The 14,476-nt window shown below is 42.5% G+C and overlaps 1 protein-coding gene across 2 annotated transcripts in view; it reads right to left on the bottom strand.

Annotated features, from left to right (window-relative positions):
• The window catches only part of PON1 (paraoxonase 1), a 33,671-nt gene extending 21,751 nt beyond the window's left edge, over positions 1 to 11,920 (bottom strand). Inside the window, exons 1-4 of one of the 2 annotated variants that reach the window (XM_046021420.1) lie at positions 11,726 to 11,920; positions 4,966 to 5,036; positions 3,421 to 3,476; positions 2,079 to 2,247 (exon numbers count right to left, since the gene is read on the bottom strand). In XM_046021420.1, coding sequence (XP_045877376.1) covers positions 2,079 to 2,247; positions 3,421 to 3,476; positions 4,966 to 5,036; positions 11,726 to 11,799 — 370 coding nt within the window. In that variant the 5' untranslated portion in view covers positions 11,800 to 11,920. The remainder of the gene's footprint in view (positions 1 to 2,078; positions 2,248 to 3,420; positions 3,477 to 4,965; positions 5,037 to 11,725) is intronic. The other variant, XM_046021419.1, reaches the window with a different exon arrangement.
• Between the last annotated feature and the right edge of the window lie 2,556 nt (positions 11,921 to 14,476).

Below are 14,476 nucleotides of genomic sequence, written 5' to 3'. Positions count from 1 at the left end.
CACATAGGGCTCTCTGCTCGGCAGGGAGCCTGCCTTCCCCCACCCTCTGCCTGCCACTCTGCCTACCTGTGATCTCTGTCAAATAAAAAACAAATTCTTAAAAAAAAAAAAAAAAGCTTCTGTACAGCAAAGGAAACCATCAACAAAATGAAAAAGCAACCTATTGAATGGAAAGGGATATTTGCAAATCATGTATCTGATAAAGAACCAATATCCAAAATATATGAAAAATTGATTTAACTCAAGAGCAAAAGCAAACAAATAAATACTCTGATTTTAAAATGGGCAGAAGAGGTATGCGTGGATGGCTCAATCTGTTAAGTAACCAACTTTTGATTTTGGCTCAGGTCACGAGCCGAAGACTAGACTCAGGGCCCTAGACTAGAGCCCTGTGTTGAGCTCTGTGCTCAGCAAGGAGTCTGACTGAGGATTTTTCTCTCCCTGCCTCTGCTCCTACCCCCACTCATGTTCATTCTCTCTCTCAAATAAATAAATAAATAAATATATTTTTAAGATTTTATTTATTTCTTTGAGAGAGAGGGAGAGAGAGAGAGAGAGAGAGAGCACAAGCAGGGGGAGGGGCAGAGGAGGAAGGAGAAGCAGGCTCCCCACTGAGCGGGGACCCCCCATGCAGAGCTCCATCCCAGGACCCTGGGATCATGACCTGAGCTGAAGACAGCTGCTTAACCAAATGAGCTACCCAGGTACCCCGATAAATAAATCTTTAAAAAATAAAATAAAATAAAACAGGCAGAAAATCTGAAAAAGATATTTTTCCAAAGAAGACCGGGACAATCAATAGCAATAAGAAAAGATGCTCAACATCATTAATCATCCAGGGAATGCAAATCAAAACCATAACAAGATACCATCTCACACTTGTTAGAATGGCTATTATCAAAAAGACCAAAATAACAAGTGTCGGTGAGGATGTGGTGGAAAAGGAACCCTTGTGCCCTCTTGTTGGGAATGCAAACTGGTGCAGCCACTCTGGAAAACACTGTGGAGTTCTCGAAGAATTAAAAAGAGAACTACCATGCAACCCAAGAATTCCATTCTGGGTATTGATCTAAAGAAAACCAAAACACTACCTTGAAAATATGTATGCTCCCCCATGTCCACTGCAGCATTATTTACAGTAGTCATGACATGGAAACCACGTCAGTGTCCATCAATGATGAACACACACATACACACACACGCTCATGCGCGCACACACGCACACACACACAAATATTATTCAGCCATAAAAAAGGAACAAAAAATCCTGCCATTTGTGACAACATGGATGGACCTTAAGTGCACTATGCTAAATGAAATAAGTCAGAGAAAAACTAAAGCATGTGATCTCTTCTATATGTACAATTAAAATCTAAAAGCGAAATGCAAAGTTCATTGATTGGTGGTTGCCAGAGGTAGGGAGAGAAGGACAGGAGAAACAAGGGGTCAAAAGGTAAAAAGAAAATAAATGCAGTTGATATCAGATCCTGCAGGGGTTTCTGTATGCAGTGGGGGTTGAGGACTCATGTGGAGACCCAGGAAATGGCTGCATATAGAAAGGAAGAAATGGAAGGACAGCTTGTGGGATGGAGGCGATATGTTGATAGCTCTGAAATGGGGAGAAGTAGTCTGAAGACAAAACAAAGGTACAGTGGGCAGAAAGGCCTGGAAGGTGACAGAACTGAGAGAAAACTGGCCACAGTGACTTTCTGTCAGTGGATCTCTGGGTTGCTGATGACTTCCATTAGAAAAATCCATCCCTGTAAATTTCTGGATCTGGAAAATTGTTTAAAATGGAAAACCTCTAGTGATCAGGGCTAAATATTATTGCTATCATCATTATAGAGATAATGTGAATGCCGGTATTTTAAAAAATAAATGCATTACAAATCTTAAGTATTTTAGCATTCTCAAGCATCAGAGTGGGTAAAATATTATATTTCATTAACATAGGGGATACGTTTAACAGAAGAGTAACATTAATCATGATTATATGGTAGTTGAATGAGAGGAAATATTCATTCTTTAACATTTTTTAAATTTTGGTTTTGTTTTTCACAAGCATTAAATAGCGTTACCTTCATCTGTGAATGTGCTAATCCCATGAGGGTTAAATGAAGACTGATCAAAGTTACTTCCAATGACCCTCAGTTCTAACACTTTTGGATCTTCTTCATTCAGGTCCATCAGAAGAATTTTGCCAGGTTTATCAGGTGCAAAGCCCTTTATTCCAGGATATTTTAATCCCTTATAAAACATGAAGGAGAAAAAAACAGACACATCACAAGTACTCCAAAAGCTGATCAAGGTGGTAGATGGCACACGGGTTCACACTGTCTGCTTCGAGTCACGGGGCCACACGGAAAGCCTCTTGGCTGGCTTGTACAATAGGCCCATGAGGGCTTCTGGAATTCAGAGGCTCCACCAGGCCACACCACATGACACACTGGCTCCGACCCCTTCCATGGCAGCAAAGCCATGTGTATCCCATACCACAGCTCCCAAATCATGAGTAAGATAAAAAATGGAGAAACAGACCAAACGGGAAGCTAATGGGCTTCAATCATACAGGCAAGGAATACTGACAGAACATGGGCTTTTAGAACGTCTCCTGGCAGGTTCCTTGGAAGCATCTCTGGGACAGAGTTTTAGGGGAAGTCTAGTGAACCCAGAAACAACTTCCTTCTTAGCCTTCAGTTAGAACAACACAGCTGGGGTTTTTTTTTGTTTGTTTGTTTTGTTTTTTTTGGATGTTGGGGTCCCATATAGGTTTTGCTTAGAATATGTTATTCTGTTGCTTTTAAAAGGGGGGATTGCAAGACACTGCCGGAGAGGATGACTTGTCCTTCATCTTCATAGGAGAAAACTGGACTAAATAAATTACTTGTTTTGTTTTGAGCTATGTCACTACCACAGTGGTCTGTATGCAGAAGAGGTTCAACAAGCATCGTGGCTTTTCTCTTCAAAGTGTGGAAATTGTGGGATGGCCTATCAACAATTTTAGATTAAAGGACTCATTTTGAAAAGTGTAAAAGAAAAAGGTAAAATTGAAATGACATGTGAGGGGTATATAAAAAATACACCTAATTCAGTAAATATTTGACTCTGCCACTTAAATCCTTCAAGTGATAGACCACTGATGGAAAGCCATTCTTGAATTCGTTGGACTCACAATTTGCTCCAATGGAAGATGAAGTAATATTCGAGTTCAGTGAACACACAGGAGTACAAATACGCATAGCAGGCATACGGCAATAATTTTAACACCAGTGTAGGACATATATACACTTTACTTTTTGAGCCATATGACTGCTTATTTTACTTGAAGGTGAGTGTTGGTAAATAGCAAGCTTAAACAAGACTTAAGCTGTTGGATCTAGAAAATGGTGTAGAGCACTGTAAAAGGAGAAAAACACTTACAGAACTAATAAAAGCCAGTCCATTAGGAAGTATCTCCAAGTCTTCAGAGCCAGTTTCTGCCAGAAAAGAGAATAGCGAGTACAGATTGTTACAGATGATTACAGGGAGCTAGCCATCTTTTCTTTATCGCTCTTAACTGGAAAATGGGGCTACATATTTAGTTCTTATCTGATAGATTCAGGATAATTAACTCTTACATTTACTTATTCAAATTGACTAATATGATTCTATAAAAATTAGAAGACACTAATAATAATTAAGTATAATTAAAATTTATACTTGATATGTATTTTTTAAATTCATGGACTAGAACTTTTTCCTCAGAGTCTGAAATGTCTTACATAAAGTTCATGGATATTCACAAAATTTACAAAAGGGACAATAATTTGAAAACAGCTTGCTGTTTTGTTAAAGACACAGTGTAAACTACCAATACCTATTAATACTTAATTCCAAATCCAATAAATTCTTTGAGAACCATATTGGAAACATAGGCAGATTCCAAATGCTTCAGGTAAAATGGGGATACATTTCATATGCAAGATACACATCTACTACTAATTATAACCATCAGTAAATTATCACCAAGTTAATTATACTTTACATGTACATTTTTAAAATCTCAATCAACCTAGAGACAAATGAGATTTTTGATTTTATATTGACACTCTTAGTGGAGATGTTCATTTTTCAAATACCAAGTGATATCTAATATCAATATCATTTATTTTCTAGAGAAAGATTGCACTGTAAGATAGCTGGCTAACCTTACTGATGTGACTAAGTCATATGGTCTAGCCTTTCCAACCTTAGTCAACAGAGATAAATAATTCTAAACATAGTCAAACAAAACATAACAAAAGTGTGGGTCTGAAACAAGTTGTCCTCAAATAACAAAAGCGGTTGGTGGAAACCAGATGGGGACTTGAGCCCTGTGATACTCCCTGTTGGATGACTACCAACTGCTATTCCCCTAGCCTTTTATCTTTGCTGACAGGGCCTGCCTTCCACAACGGAATAATTACTTTCCCAGCTTCCTTTGCAGCTAGGGCACCAGCATGTTGTCCATCTCTGACTAATGAGATCTGAGGGGAAATCTGCTGAGAACTTCTGGGAAAAAATATTCCTCCCCAATATTTAAAAGAGAGATGGATGAGGGAAAGCCTTGTGGTAACTGCCAAGGTGTGTAAGAGCTTTTAAAAATTTGTCCCTTTACTCACTACTTTTTCTCCTTCCCCTGTCCCTCCCCTGGGATGTCCTCAGGTTATATTACCGCAAAATCAAACATTGTTCCCACTATTGTTTTTGCTAAACTGACCAAACAAAAGCAAACTATGAAAAATCGTCAATACTTTGGCCATATGTTGGTGAAGTCAAAAGTCGAGTACGTTGGTATTTATAATTAACTACTAACGTAATCACTCTCTCCTGGTTTGTGGTTCTTTTTTTTTTTTTTGACCAAAATTAAACAGGTGTATTAATCAAATCAATAGCACGATAATACTGCAAGTTTCAATGAGATACTTCTTCCCCTTACATACTTACCTATTCCTTTAACTAAATTACAGTTAGGAAGGTCGACTGGTGTTATTTTTCGGAAGGCATTAAGTCGTGTTCTGGGGGAGAAAAAAAAAGGAATAAAACACACATAAAACTATTCAGCAATTACAATTAAGTTGCAAAAGTTAGCCCCCAATAAAGTTCTCCTCAGTAACTCGGACTTTGCCTGAGTTTCAAGCCCGGGGTTAGCCATCTCTGGAGTCTGAGTGATTCTACCAGACGAGGCCAGAGGAAGACCCATGGGGCTTCTGGGTACATTCAGTGTTTATTTAGCCGAGGTGAACTGATCCACAGAGGAAACACATCGTGTCCTCTCCAGAGCTCTGCGCACTTTGGCAGGAATAGGGACTATTTCATCAGCTGCGTAAGGAGTCCTATGTGGAAATTTGGGTTAAACAGCAACATGGTTCCAATTTACTCCATTGATGTTTTAGGGCTGCTGACAGAGGGGCCTCCTACCCATCTGCCCAATCTGGCTCCAAAGCTGGACTGGGCATCTGCTTTGGGGTGTGTCCCTTGAAAAACACAGGTGTGCTTAAAGGATTTATAACTTCAGAAAATCATACCCAAGGCCAGCACATAAAAAGACATTTCACATACCATACACACACACACACACACACACACACACTACTTTTTTTTTCTTAAAGATTTTATTTATTTATTTGACAGACAGAGATCACAAGTATGCAGAGAGGCAGGCAGAGAGAGAGGAGGAAGGAGTCTCCCTGCTGAGCAGAGAGCCCGATGCGGGGCTCGATCCCAGGACCCTGGGATCATGACCTAAGCTGAATGCAGGGGCTTTAACCCACTGAGCCACCCAGGCGCCCCCCACACAAGCTACTTATTAAATCTGAGTGCATAAACATCCCACGGAACATCTGAGCGAAGGACAAAGGCTAAAAGGACAGATGTGGGGAAGATGCATACGCCGGTTCCCTGAGCAGAGCAAGGCTGCGGCTGAGGCATTTAAAAGAATTGCCCACAACATCAGCATGGCCAAGAGATTGAAGCAATCAACATTTTTTTTTTTTTTTTGAGAACTAATGATACAATATGGTCTTAGTGAGTAACAACAATTATCCAAGAATGCCCAGAAATCTTATTTGGCTAAAGATAGGCTGAGAAGATCTTCCCTTGCCTTACTAATAATTTAGTCTCACATAGGAAGAGGTTGGGCTAGGGGACACGCTGGGTAAAATTCTTGAGATGGTATAAAATGATAGGAATTTAGGGAGCCCCACCTTTTATCCAGAAAGAAATGCAACGTGTTCCTGTGGCCACGGCACTGGCCATCAATTCTACCTTTGGAGAGGGTCTGACCCAAGAGGCTGGGAGAAGGGTCTAGCCATCACCTTTGTTCATCATCGTTAACAGGATAAACCAGAGTTTATCCTGTAGCACAGCCAGAGTGGAGAGCCACGAGGCCAGGTGCTAGAGCTCCAGACAGGAATGGTAAGCCGAAGAAGGCCTGACCTGTGAGCAGAGGGTGGTTCCCTGACTGATAAACTTGAATTTACAAAGGAGGCTTCAAGGGAAAGTTGGGATCTATCTCCGTGACCTGAGAAGCTACCAAGTATTTAAAAAGTGGGAATCTGATATTATAATTACAAAAGTTCACAATAAAGAAATAAAAGGGAAAATGATGCATTAGGAAAAACATTTTGTATGGTCAACACACACACACACACACACACACGCCCTAAAACAGGTTCACAAAAGAATACTCATCCTAATACATGTAATACATTCGTAACTTTTCTATTCAATTCTATTTCATTCATTTTAAAATGCTGGCCACAATCTACTAAATTTGATTTGTGAACCACCATTTTGAAAAACATTGGTCTAGGGAAACCTTGGTGAATACCTGTAAAGTGCCCCCAAGGGATTCAAAGGACAGCACAAAAGATGTTACAGTTGCAGGTCCCATAGGAAAGTTTCAATAATGTGAAATCACGGACTGGGCCAAGACTTGTGCGAAATACCAAGGATAACCAAATTAGCTTTTCTTAGAGCCAAAGGCACAGGGGAAGTACTGGCCCATAGCCTGGTCACAAAACCCATCAAGCCTGATGGGATCACAGAAGGCAGAGAAAAGCGGAGCCCACCAGCCCCTATCCTGATTCAGACTTCTCTCTCATGGAAGACAATCTCTGACCAGGAAAAGGTAGAATAATCACAGTCAAAGGGAGCCAGGGGTAGCTAAGGAGGAGTGAAATCAGCACTCAGTTGCTTCGAGTTCAAATCTGTGGCCCCCAAACAAGTCATGTCTTAACAGAATAATCATCACTACTGTAGCCCAGGTACTGTATCACTCTTATTTAATCTTCAAACCCCTCCCTGAGGTATTATTTCCCTGATCTATGGATGACTAAATTTAAGGGGCTTTACAAATCCACGAGCTTATGAAGTGACTGAGTTGGGATTGGAACCCAAGCGTGAAGGTAGAGCTCACGTTTGGTCCTCTGCTCCAAACTCAGGGGGAACGCTGCTTCAAACCAGGGGGAACATCAGAAGACAATTCCGCCCGCGTTAGTATAATCCAGCTCATATTTTTCTCTCTTAATCCCAATTATTTCCTGATAATTGGCTTGATCAAGGGCTTGATGAAATCCAAATATTCCATATCGAAGGGATAAAATTCAACGTCTGCGATGTGTTCTGATTCATAGGCCTCTGAAGTCTGGCCAGAAATCACACAGTCCCTGCTGGGAATTATTTTTCACAAATACCTGCTTGCTTCTCACAGAAGAAAGTGAGGATCTTTAGTTTAGTTTAGAGGATCTTTCACATGAGGAGATCCATTCTGGAACTTCCTTGGGGCCATATTCAGCCTCCTCCGTCTACTTTCTGCCACTCTACACTCCTCATTCCTCCAATATTCCTTACTGGGATCTACTGGGTGCCAAGCGCTATGCTAAGGGCTCTCATACAAACTTTCCTGATGAATCTCCTCGTCACGTTTGAGGCAACAATTACTATTTCCCCTGATTGGCAGGTAAGAAAACTGAGGCATGGGAAAGCTACGCAGTTTGCTTGTTGTTGCTCGTTTCAAAGGATAGAGCTGGGATTTGAAATGAGGTGTTGTGCTATGGGGCCCTTTTCTATACATCGTTTTCATACCTCCTTTCCTTGGTTCCTTCTTCTCCCTCTGCCTAGAAAGCCCATACCTCCTAACCCCGGGAGAAAGACTCCTTCTCATGCCTTTCTGTAGCTCTTCCTGGTCTTCTGTGATAGGACTAATAACTCTTTTATCCTCATGAACCTCCTCACACACATCTGTAAGTCTCTGACCCTACTGTTTTGTTGCAGTTACTGGTTTTTGGTCTGAGGCTTATAGTAAATTCTGAAATCTGTGAGGGAATACTGCATTCTATTCATCCCTGTGACCCAGCAAGGACCCAGCACCGGCCAAGAGAAGGTCACCTGTAGATATCTGCCGAACTGTTTCGTGGAATTATGAGGCTATGGAGAAAGTGGTGTCAGTTGTATTGATAGGGAAGGCAGGAGAGTCATTCATTCGTCCTTAGCCTACGGTCACAGGAGGCATTATCCTAATATATATTCAAATACCACTCATTAGGAGGGTCATTCACAGGTGGATTTTTGCAATAGCAGAGGCCAAAAATAAAGCTAACATTTACAGAGTCCCTTTCATGTGCCAGATTTTATATTTATCCTACTACGATCTGTACTATCATCCCATAAGTTTTAGGTGGAGAGGCAGGCTCAGCATGGTAAAGTGACTTGGAAGTTGCAGAAGTGGCAAGTGGCGTTCAGCCCAGGTCTGCTGGAATCCACCAGCGCCCTCTTCCCACCGCGGTGTGGAATGTGGAGTGGGTGTGGCGTGACAGAAATGCTAACACTAGCTTTGCAGGCTCCTTCTAATGAAGGGGAACAGTGGTCTCACACGTTACGAACAGCAATTTAGGAATGGACGAGTTGCCCTAGAGATGAGGGGCTGCAATATTCCGCACCCCCAGGGTGCTGCTAGTCCAAGACATTCCTTGGATGACCATGCCCTGCCAGGTCACAGCAGCTTACTACAGAGCTGGCCAGGGGAGACTACTGATCCAGGGGATGTCTCTCAGTTCCTTCCTCGGGGCTCTTACCACCTCGAAGGCATCAGGGACCCCCCCAAAACACCCTTATTTTTTTTTAAATATTTTATTTATTTGACAGAGAGAAATCACAACTAGGCAGAGAGGCAGGCAGAGAGAGAGGAGGAAGCAGGCTCCCTGCAGAGCAGAGACCCCGATGTGGGGCTCGATCCCAGGACCCTGGGATAATGACCTGAGCCGAAGGCAGAGGTTTTAACCCACTGAGCCACCCAGGCACCCCAAAACACCCTTTAAAATCTTCCACAAGTTCCCTCCAGCCCCAGACTGGTAGAATCTCATGTGAACCTGCCCCCCTCCTGTCTACTGGATCTCTGAAGAACAAAGGTTGTCTCCACCGTGGGGGTTTGGGTTGCTCCCGATGCAGGTCTCAAGACATACTCTCTTCCCTTCTCGTCCTTGGGCAGATTCATGATCTTCTCTGGTACTCAAGGGCCTTACCTCTGAATGGTAACAGAGGTAATTACAAGAGATCCAGGATCTCTTGATCTGGCTCTAACGTGGGTGATGTGGGATTTGAGTGTTCTTTAAAGAAGTGCATACAAATCCCTCAGGGGAGCTCGTTAAATAGCGCTGATTTGGATTCAGTAGTGCGGGGTGAGGCCCAGGATTGTGCCACGAGATCGAGCTCCCAGCCAGTGCTCGTGCATCTGGTCCACAGCTCCTCTGAGGACTGAGGGTTTACTGCCTTTCAAATAGTGGGTGCAATTCCCCTTCCTTCTCCTATCTGGGCTGCTTCTGTCCTCCATCTCCATAACCATCATCCTCTTGGCCCTGTGTTGCTCCCAGTCCCCCGGTTCTTCTAGATCCCCTTTCCATTCTAAAACCAGAATGTTTTTTTCAGCTAAGGATATTTCAAAAGCTTTCATTATGCCAGAGTGCACTGCCAATCTCTAGGAAAAGCCTACATACAATAGACAACACTTCCCAAACTGGTATGTCCAAGGGATGTGCTTTTTGTTTTTTGTTTCTGGTTTTTGTTGTTCTGTTTTTTTTTTGTTTTTGTTTTTGTGGAGCAAGTCTTGTGGCTCATATTCTAAGGAACAAATGTGGGGAAATACTAAGGTTCAATCACATAAGCTAAGACAACATGTTGAGAGAGAAACTTTTTAGGGTTGGAGTAGTAAAGCTATGCTTTTACATAAAAACATGGGCAAAATGCCTAGAGTCTCCATTCTCAGAGTAAATTAAGGAAGATAAACCAGAAAGACAGATCCTCACTCCTTCTGGGTCGATCTGCAATCCTTCAGAAGACATCTTGGTGTGGAGCTTCTGGAAAAGTGGGGACAGAATAAACCCAGGTACAGATGCAGAATTGAAAGGATAAAGCCCAGAAGGGGTGTTAGATCTTTATATCTCATTTATTTTCATCCCAGGATATTACCATGATCCTCACATATGCTGGGGGAAGATATATATATGTGTATGTGTGTGTGTATGTATATATATATATATATATATATATATATATATATATATATGTATTAATATGTATAATATATGTATTAAATAAAATAAATATAAAACATATAGAGACAGAGTTTCTCCTGTAGCATCAAATAGAACTATGTTTAATGAAAATCCACAAACTGTAATTTTTACATGATTTGAAACCCGAATCACTATCTGTTACTTTTCTCTAATAGTTTGTGATAATAAAAATAATCAACAATTAGAAGGAAAAAACCTAGTAGTTTGTAAAAAAAAAAAAAAAAGCTTTCTTTCAGAAAGCTTAGGGTCATAAAAGTTTTTTAAAAGGTTAAAATGTTCAATTTGGTTTTTAGTAATGTTTTACTTCAAAGTAAATAACAAGATATTGACTAAAACCTTCGGAATTAGGATGTTCTCTAGACTTTGAACCCCTGTGAAGTTACAATGAAACTGCTGAAACATTCTTAAAAATCAACCCACCTGCTCCCCTTTTACAGTACTTAAGGGTTTATAAGTACTTTAAGGAAAGCAGAGCTCTAAGGTGTGTCCCAGGCAGGATGAATGTGTCTTATTGGTTCAGGCTTGTTTAAGCAGAAAGTGTTCGAGATGGAAACTAATTTGCCCAAGATCCCATAATGGAAGGGACAGAGTGAGAACCCAGGACATCAAATGCCTGTGCCAGGGTTCTTTGCTCCCCCTGCCCTACCCTACCCAACTGGAGCGCCTAAAAGTTAGCGGCAGGACCTCCCAGCATGTGTTTGCTCCCACCTGCTCTGCTCCCCATGTGTTTTCTGTCTCCCTGTGGCCTCAAACTGAGAATCCCCAGTCTGGGAAAGATTTATGGCCATGACCGGGCAGCTCCTTCCCTAACTGACACAATTTTCAGGAGAGATCCCTGGTCTGGTGATCTATCTTGAAGCGAGAATGAAAGGGATTCTGTAGCCAAGCAGTGATCTTCATGAAAAATCCATTTGTGTATGCCAATGACTTGGCCATCACACCTGTGTGATGTGTCTCCTTCCTCCATCTATCAGACACTGAACAAGGACACGTTTTCAACCTGCAGGCTGTGCATCTAAAACTTACCTGGGTGGACTTTCAGTTAAAAGACTACATCCCAATATCAGGGGCACTCCTAGGGTCGGCGGGGTGGTAAGAACGTGGGCTGCAGCCCTCATCACAATCCAACTTACTGAAAAGAAGCCCGGTGATCCCTGAAGAGTGCCAGTCCTAGCCCCAAGAAGGTGAGTATCATCAGCTTTGCCATGGCTCAGACAGGAACAGAGGACTGGGCTGCTAACCCAGACCGCGAGAGACTGGCCTGTGTGCAGCCTGAGCCCCGCTGGGGCCGCCCATGCCCAGCCTTCCTTGCTCCTCCCCTCCTGTTCTGCTAGCACCGACGGCACTGACTTGGGATCAGCGCCAGAGACCAGGAGTTGCGTGCTCTCCTGGGAGACTTTAAAGAGAGGAGATGGAGAGCAGCTGCCCAGACCTGGCAAGAGGCGGAGAGCATGCCCGTTGGTGGAAATGAAGAGCTGTGGGAAAAGAGAGCCAGGCTTTGATGAGTGCTGACTTTGTGCCAACAAGGTTCTAATGCCTATGGCTCAGAGGGGTTCAGTAATGTGATCACCGTGACTCAGCCAGAAAAGGCACAAAAGGAAGAAAGGGCTGTGATTAGAACCCCTAAGGTCTAAGTTCGTTTTCACCAGGCTACCACTGTGTGTCACCTTCAAACACCTGGATTTCAAGCATCTCCATCTCCAAGCAACACTCCTGAGCTCATAGCTCAGTGAGGACATCACTGTGAAGTTCATTCATTCTGGACACTCACGGACACTTATTGAGTACCTTCTGTGTGCTAGAGATCAGTAAAACACATCACTACCGCTGTGGGTGACATAGGTATACATTAAGGATAAGCACACATTCTACGGAAAAGAATAAACCACAGAAGAAATGTTAAGGAGGAGGACTGAGGTGCCATTTAAAGAACGGGAATCAGGAGAAGTCTCACTATTAAGGGGACACCTGAGCAAAGCCAGAAAAGAGATGTCTCTGTATACCTATGTCTCCCTTCTCTCCTGTTACCATGAAGGAAGGGTTTCCTGCTTCACTAAAGGCCAGCCACCCCCTTTCTTTCCTTTTCAAGGGTTTTAGCCCCCATTGCAACGTCTCTCTCCTACAACACCCACCTAGTCCTCTTTTCTGGAATAATGCAATCAGATACCAATAAGCTTTAGGGTCACAGTTCTGGGGAAAATGCTCTTTGACCCCACATTCTAACTCTTCCCTCTTTCTCTGCTTGTCTCTATTTTTTAAAAACCTCTGAAAGATTTGCCAACAGTCACTGCTTGCATTTTATCACCTCTCATAACAGATGAATGTTGGCCACAAATTCTTTGATACTTCTTTTTTTAAAATATTTTATTTATTTGATAGAGAGAAATCACAACTAGGCAGAGAGGCAGGCAGAGAGAGAGGAGGAAGCAGGCTCCCTGTGGAGCAGAGAGCCCGATGCGGGGCTCGATCCCAGGACCCTGAGATCATGACCTGAGCCGAAGGCAGAGGCTTTAACCCACTGAGCCACCCAGGCGCCCAGATACTTCTTTTTTTTTTTTTTAAAGATTTTATTTATTTATTAGTCAGAGAGTGAGCGAGCGAGCGAGAGAGAGAGAGAGTGAGAGAGAGTGAGCACAGGCAGACAGAGTAGCAGGCAGAGTCAGAGGGCAAAGCAGGCTCCCCACTGAGCAAGGAGCCCCATGTGGGACTCGATCCCAGGACGCTGGGATCATGACCTGAGCCGAAGGCAGCCGCCTAACCAACTGAGCCACCCAGGCGTCCCAATTCTTTGATACTTCTATTGAGGAGTGGGCACAAGACCTTGCCCTCAAGTGGGTGCTGACCCTGTGAATGCCTTAATTCATTAAATTTAGAGGTGCTATTCAAGTTTGCAGGCACAGCCTTAGAGGCCAACAGCTTCCACCTCCTGTCACTTGGAACATTTGCCCTTAAACCTTGAACTTATACATAATAAGTTATGCATTTGAGTGCTCAAGGAAAGGTTCTGAATACATGGAGAGGGAAAGTGATCAGAACTCTAGCCATCTTCTCCAAGGCAGAAGACTAGACTCCAGACAAGTCCAACCACCAACTGAATACCATTGAGCCACCCTACCTGACACCATGTGGAGCAGAAGAATCAACCGACTGAGCCCTGCCCAAATTCCTTACTCATTGTTTATGAGCATCAGAAAATGATCCTTTGATTCAGCTACTAACTTTAGAGAATATCTCCATTCTATACTTAACCCATTCTAGTATAGCTTGTGTTCCTTTGACTCAACTGTAGAACTTACTCTTATTAAACCACCCATAACATCCATGTTATCAAATCTGGTGGTTACTTCTCTGCTGTAACCATATTCAACTTGTAACCACACTGACCACAGATCACAACTCCCTTTTCAAATACTTACCCGTTTTGGATTCTGTGATCCCACCCTCTTCCAATTTTTTCCTTACCTTCCTTATATTTGCAGTCCTCATGTCACTGACCTCTAAATTATGAAACCCTAGAACTTGTTCTAAAATATTTTCTCTATACATTCTCTCTTGAGGTGATTCCATCATTCCAGTGGATTTAGATACAATTGTTATGCTGGTGTTTCCAAAATGTACCCATCTACCTCAAGCCTATTACTGTGATTCTAATAAATCATCCTTGATCTTTTTAGCCAAAGTAGCACACCCCACCTCCAACAACCTTTTGATGTTATCCCATTTCTTTCATTACTTATTGCTTTTGAAATCATCTTGTTAATTTCCTTATACATTTGTGGCCTATTGCTGTCCCATGGATGGAAGCTCCTTGAGTTTGGGGATTTTGTCTTATTTCCTGTGATGACCTCAAAGCATGGAATGGAATCTTGCAAAGAACGCTCGTT

This window comes from Meles meles, chromosome 10 (assembly GCF_922984935.1).
Source record: "Meles meles chromosome 10, mMelMel3.1 paternal haplotype, whole genome shotgun sequence".
In the NCBI taxonomy this organism is placed as follows: domain Eukaryota; kingdom Metazoa; phylum Chordata; class Mammalia; order Carnivora; family Mustelidae; genus Meles; species Meles meles.
The sequence above is the reverse complement of the archived record's forward strand: the minus strand, read 5'-3'. Positions and strand labels throughout refer to the sequence as shown.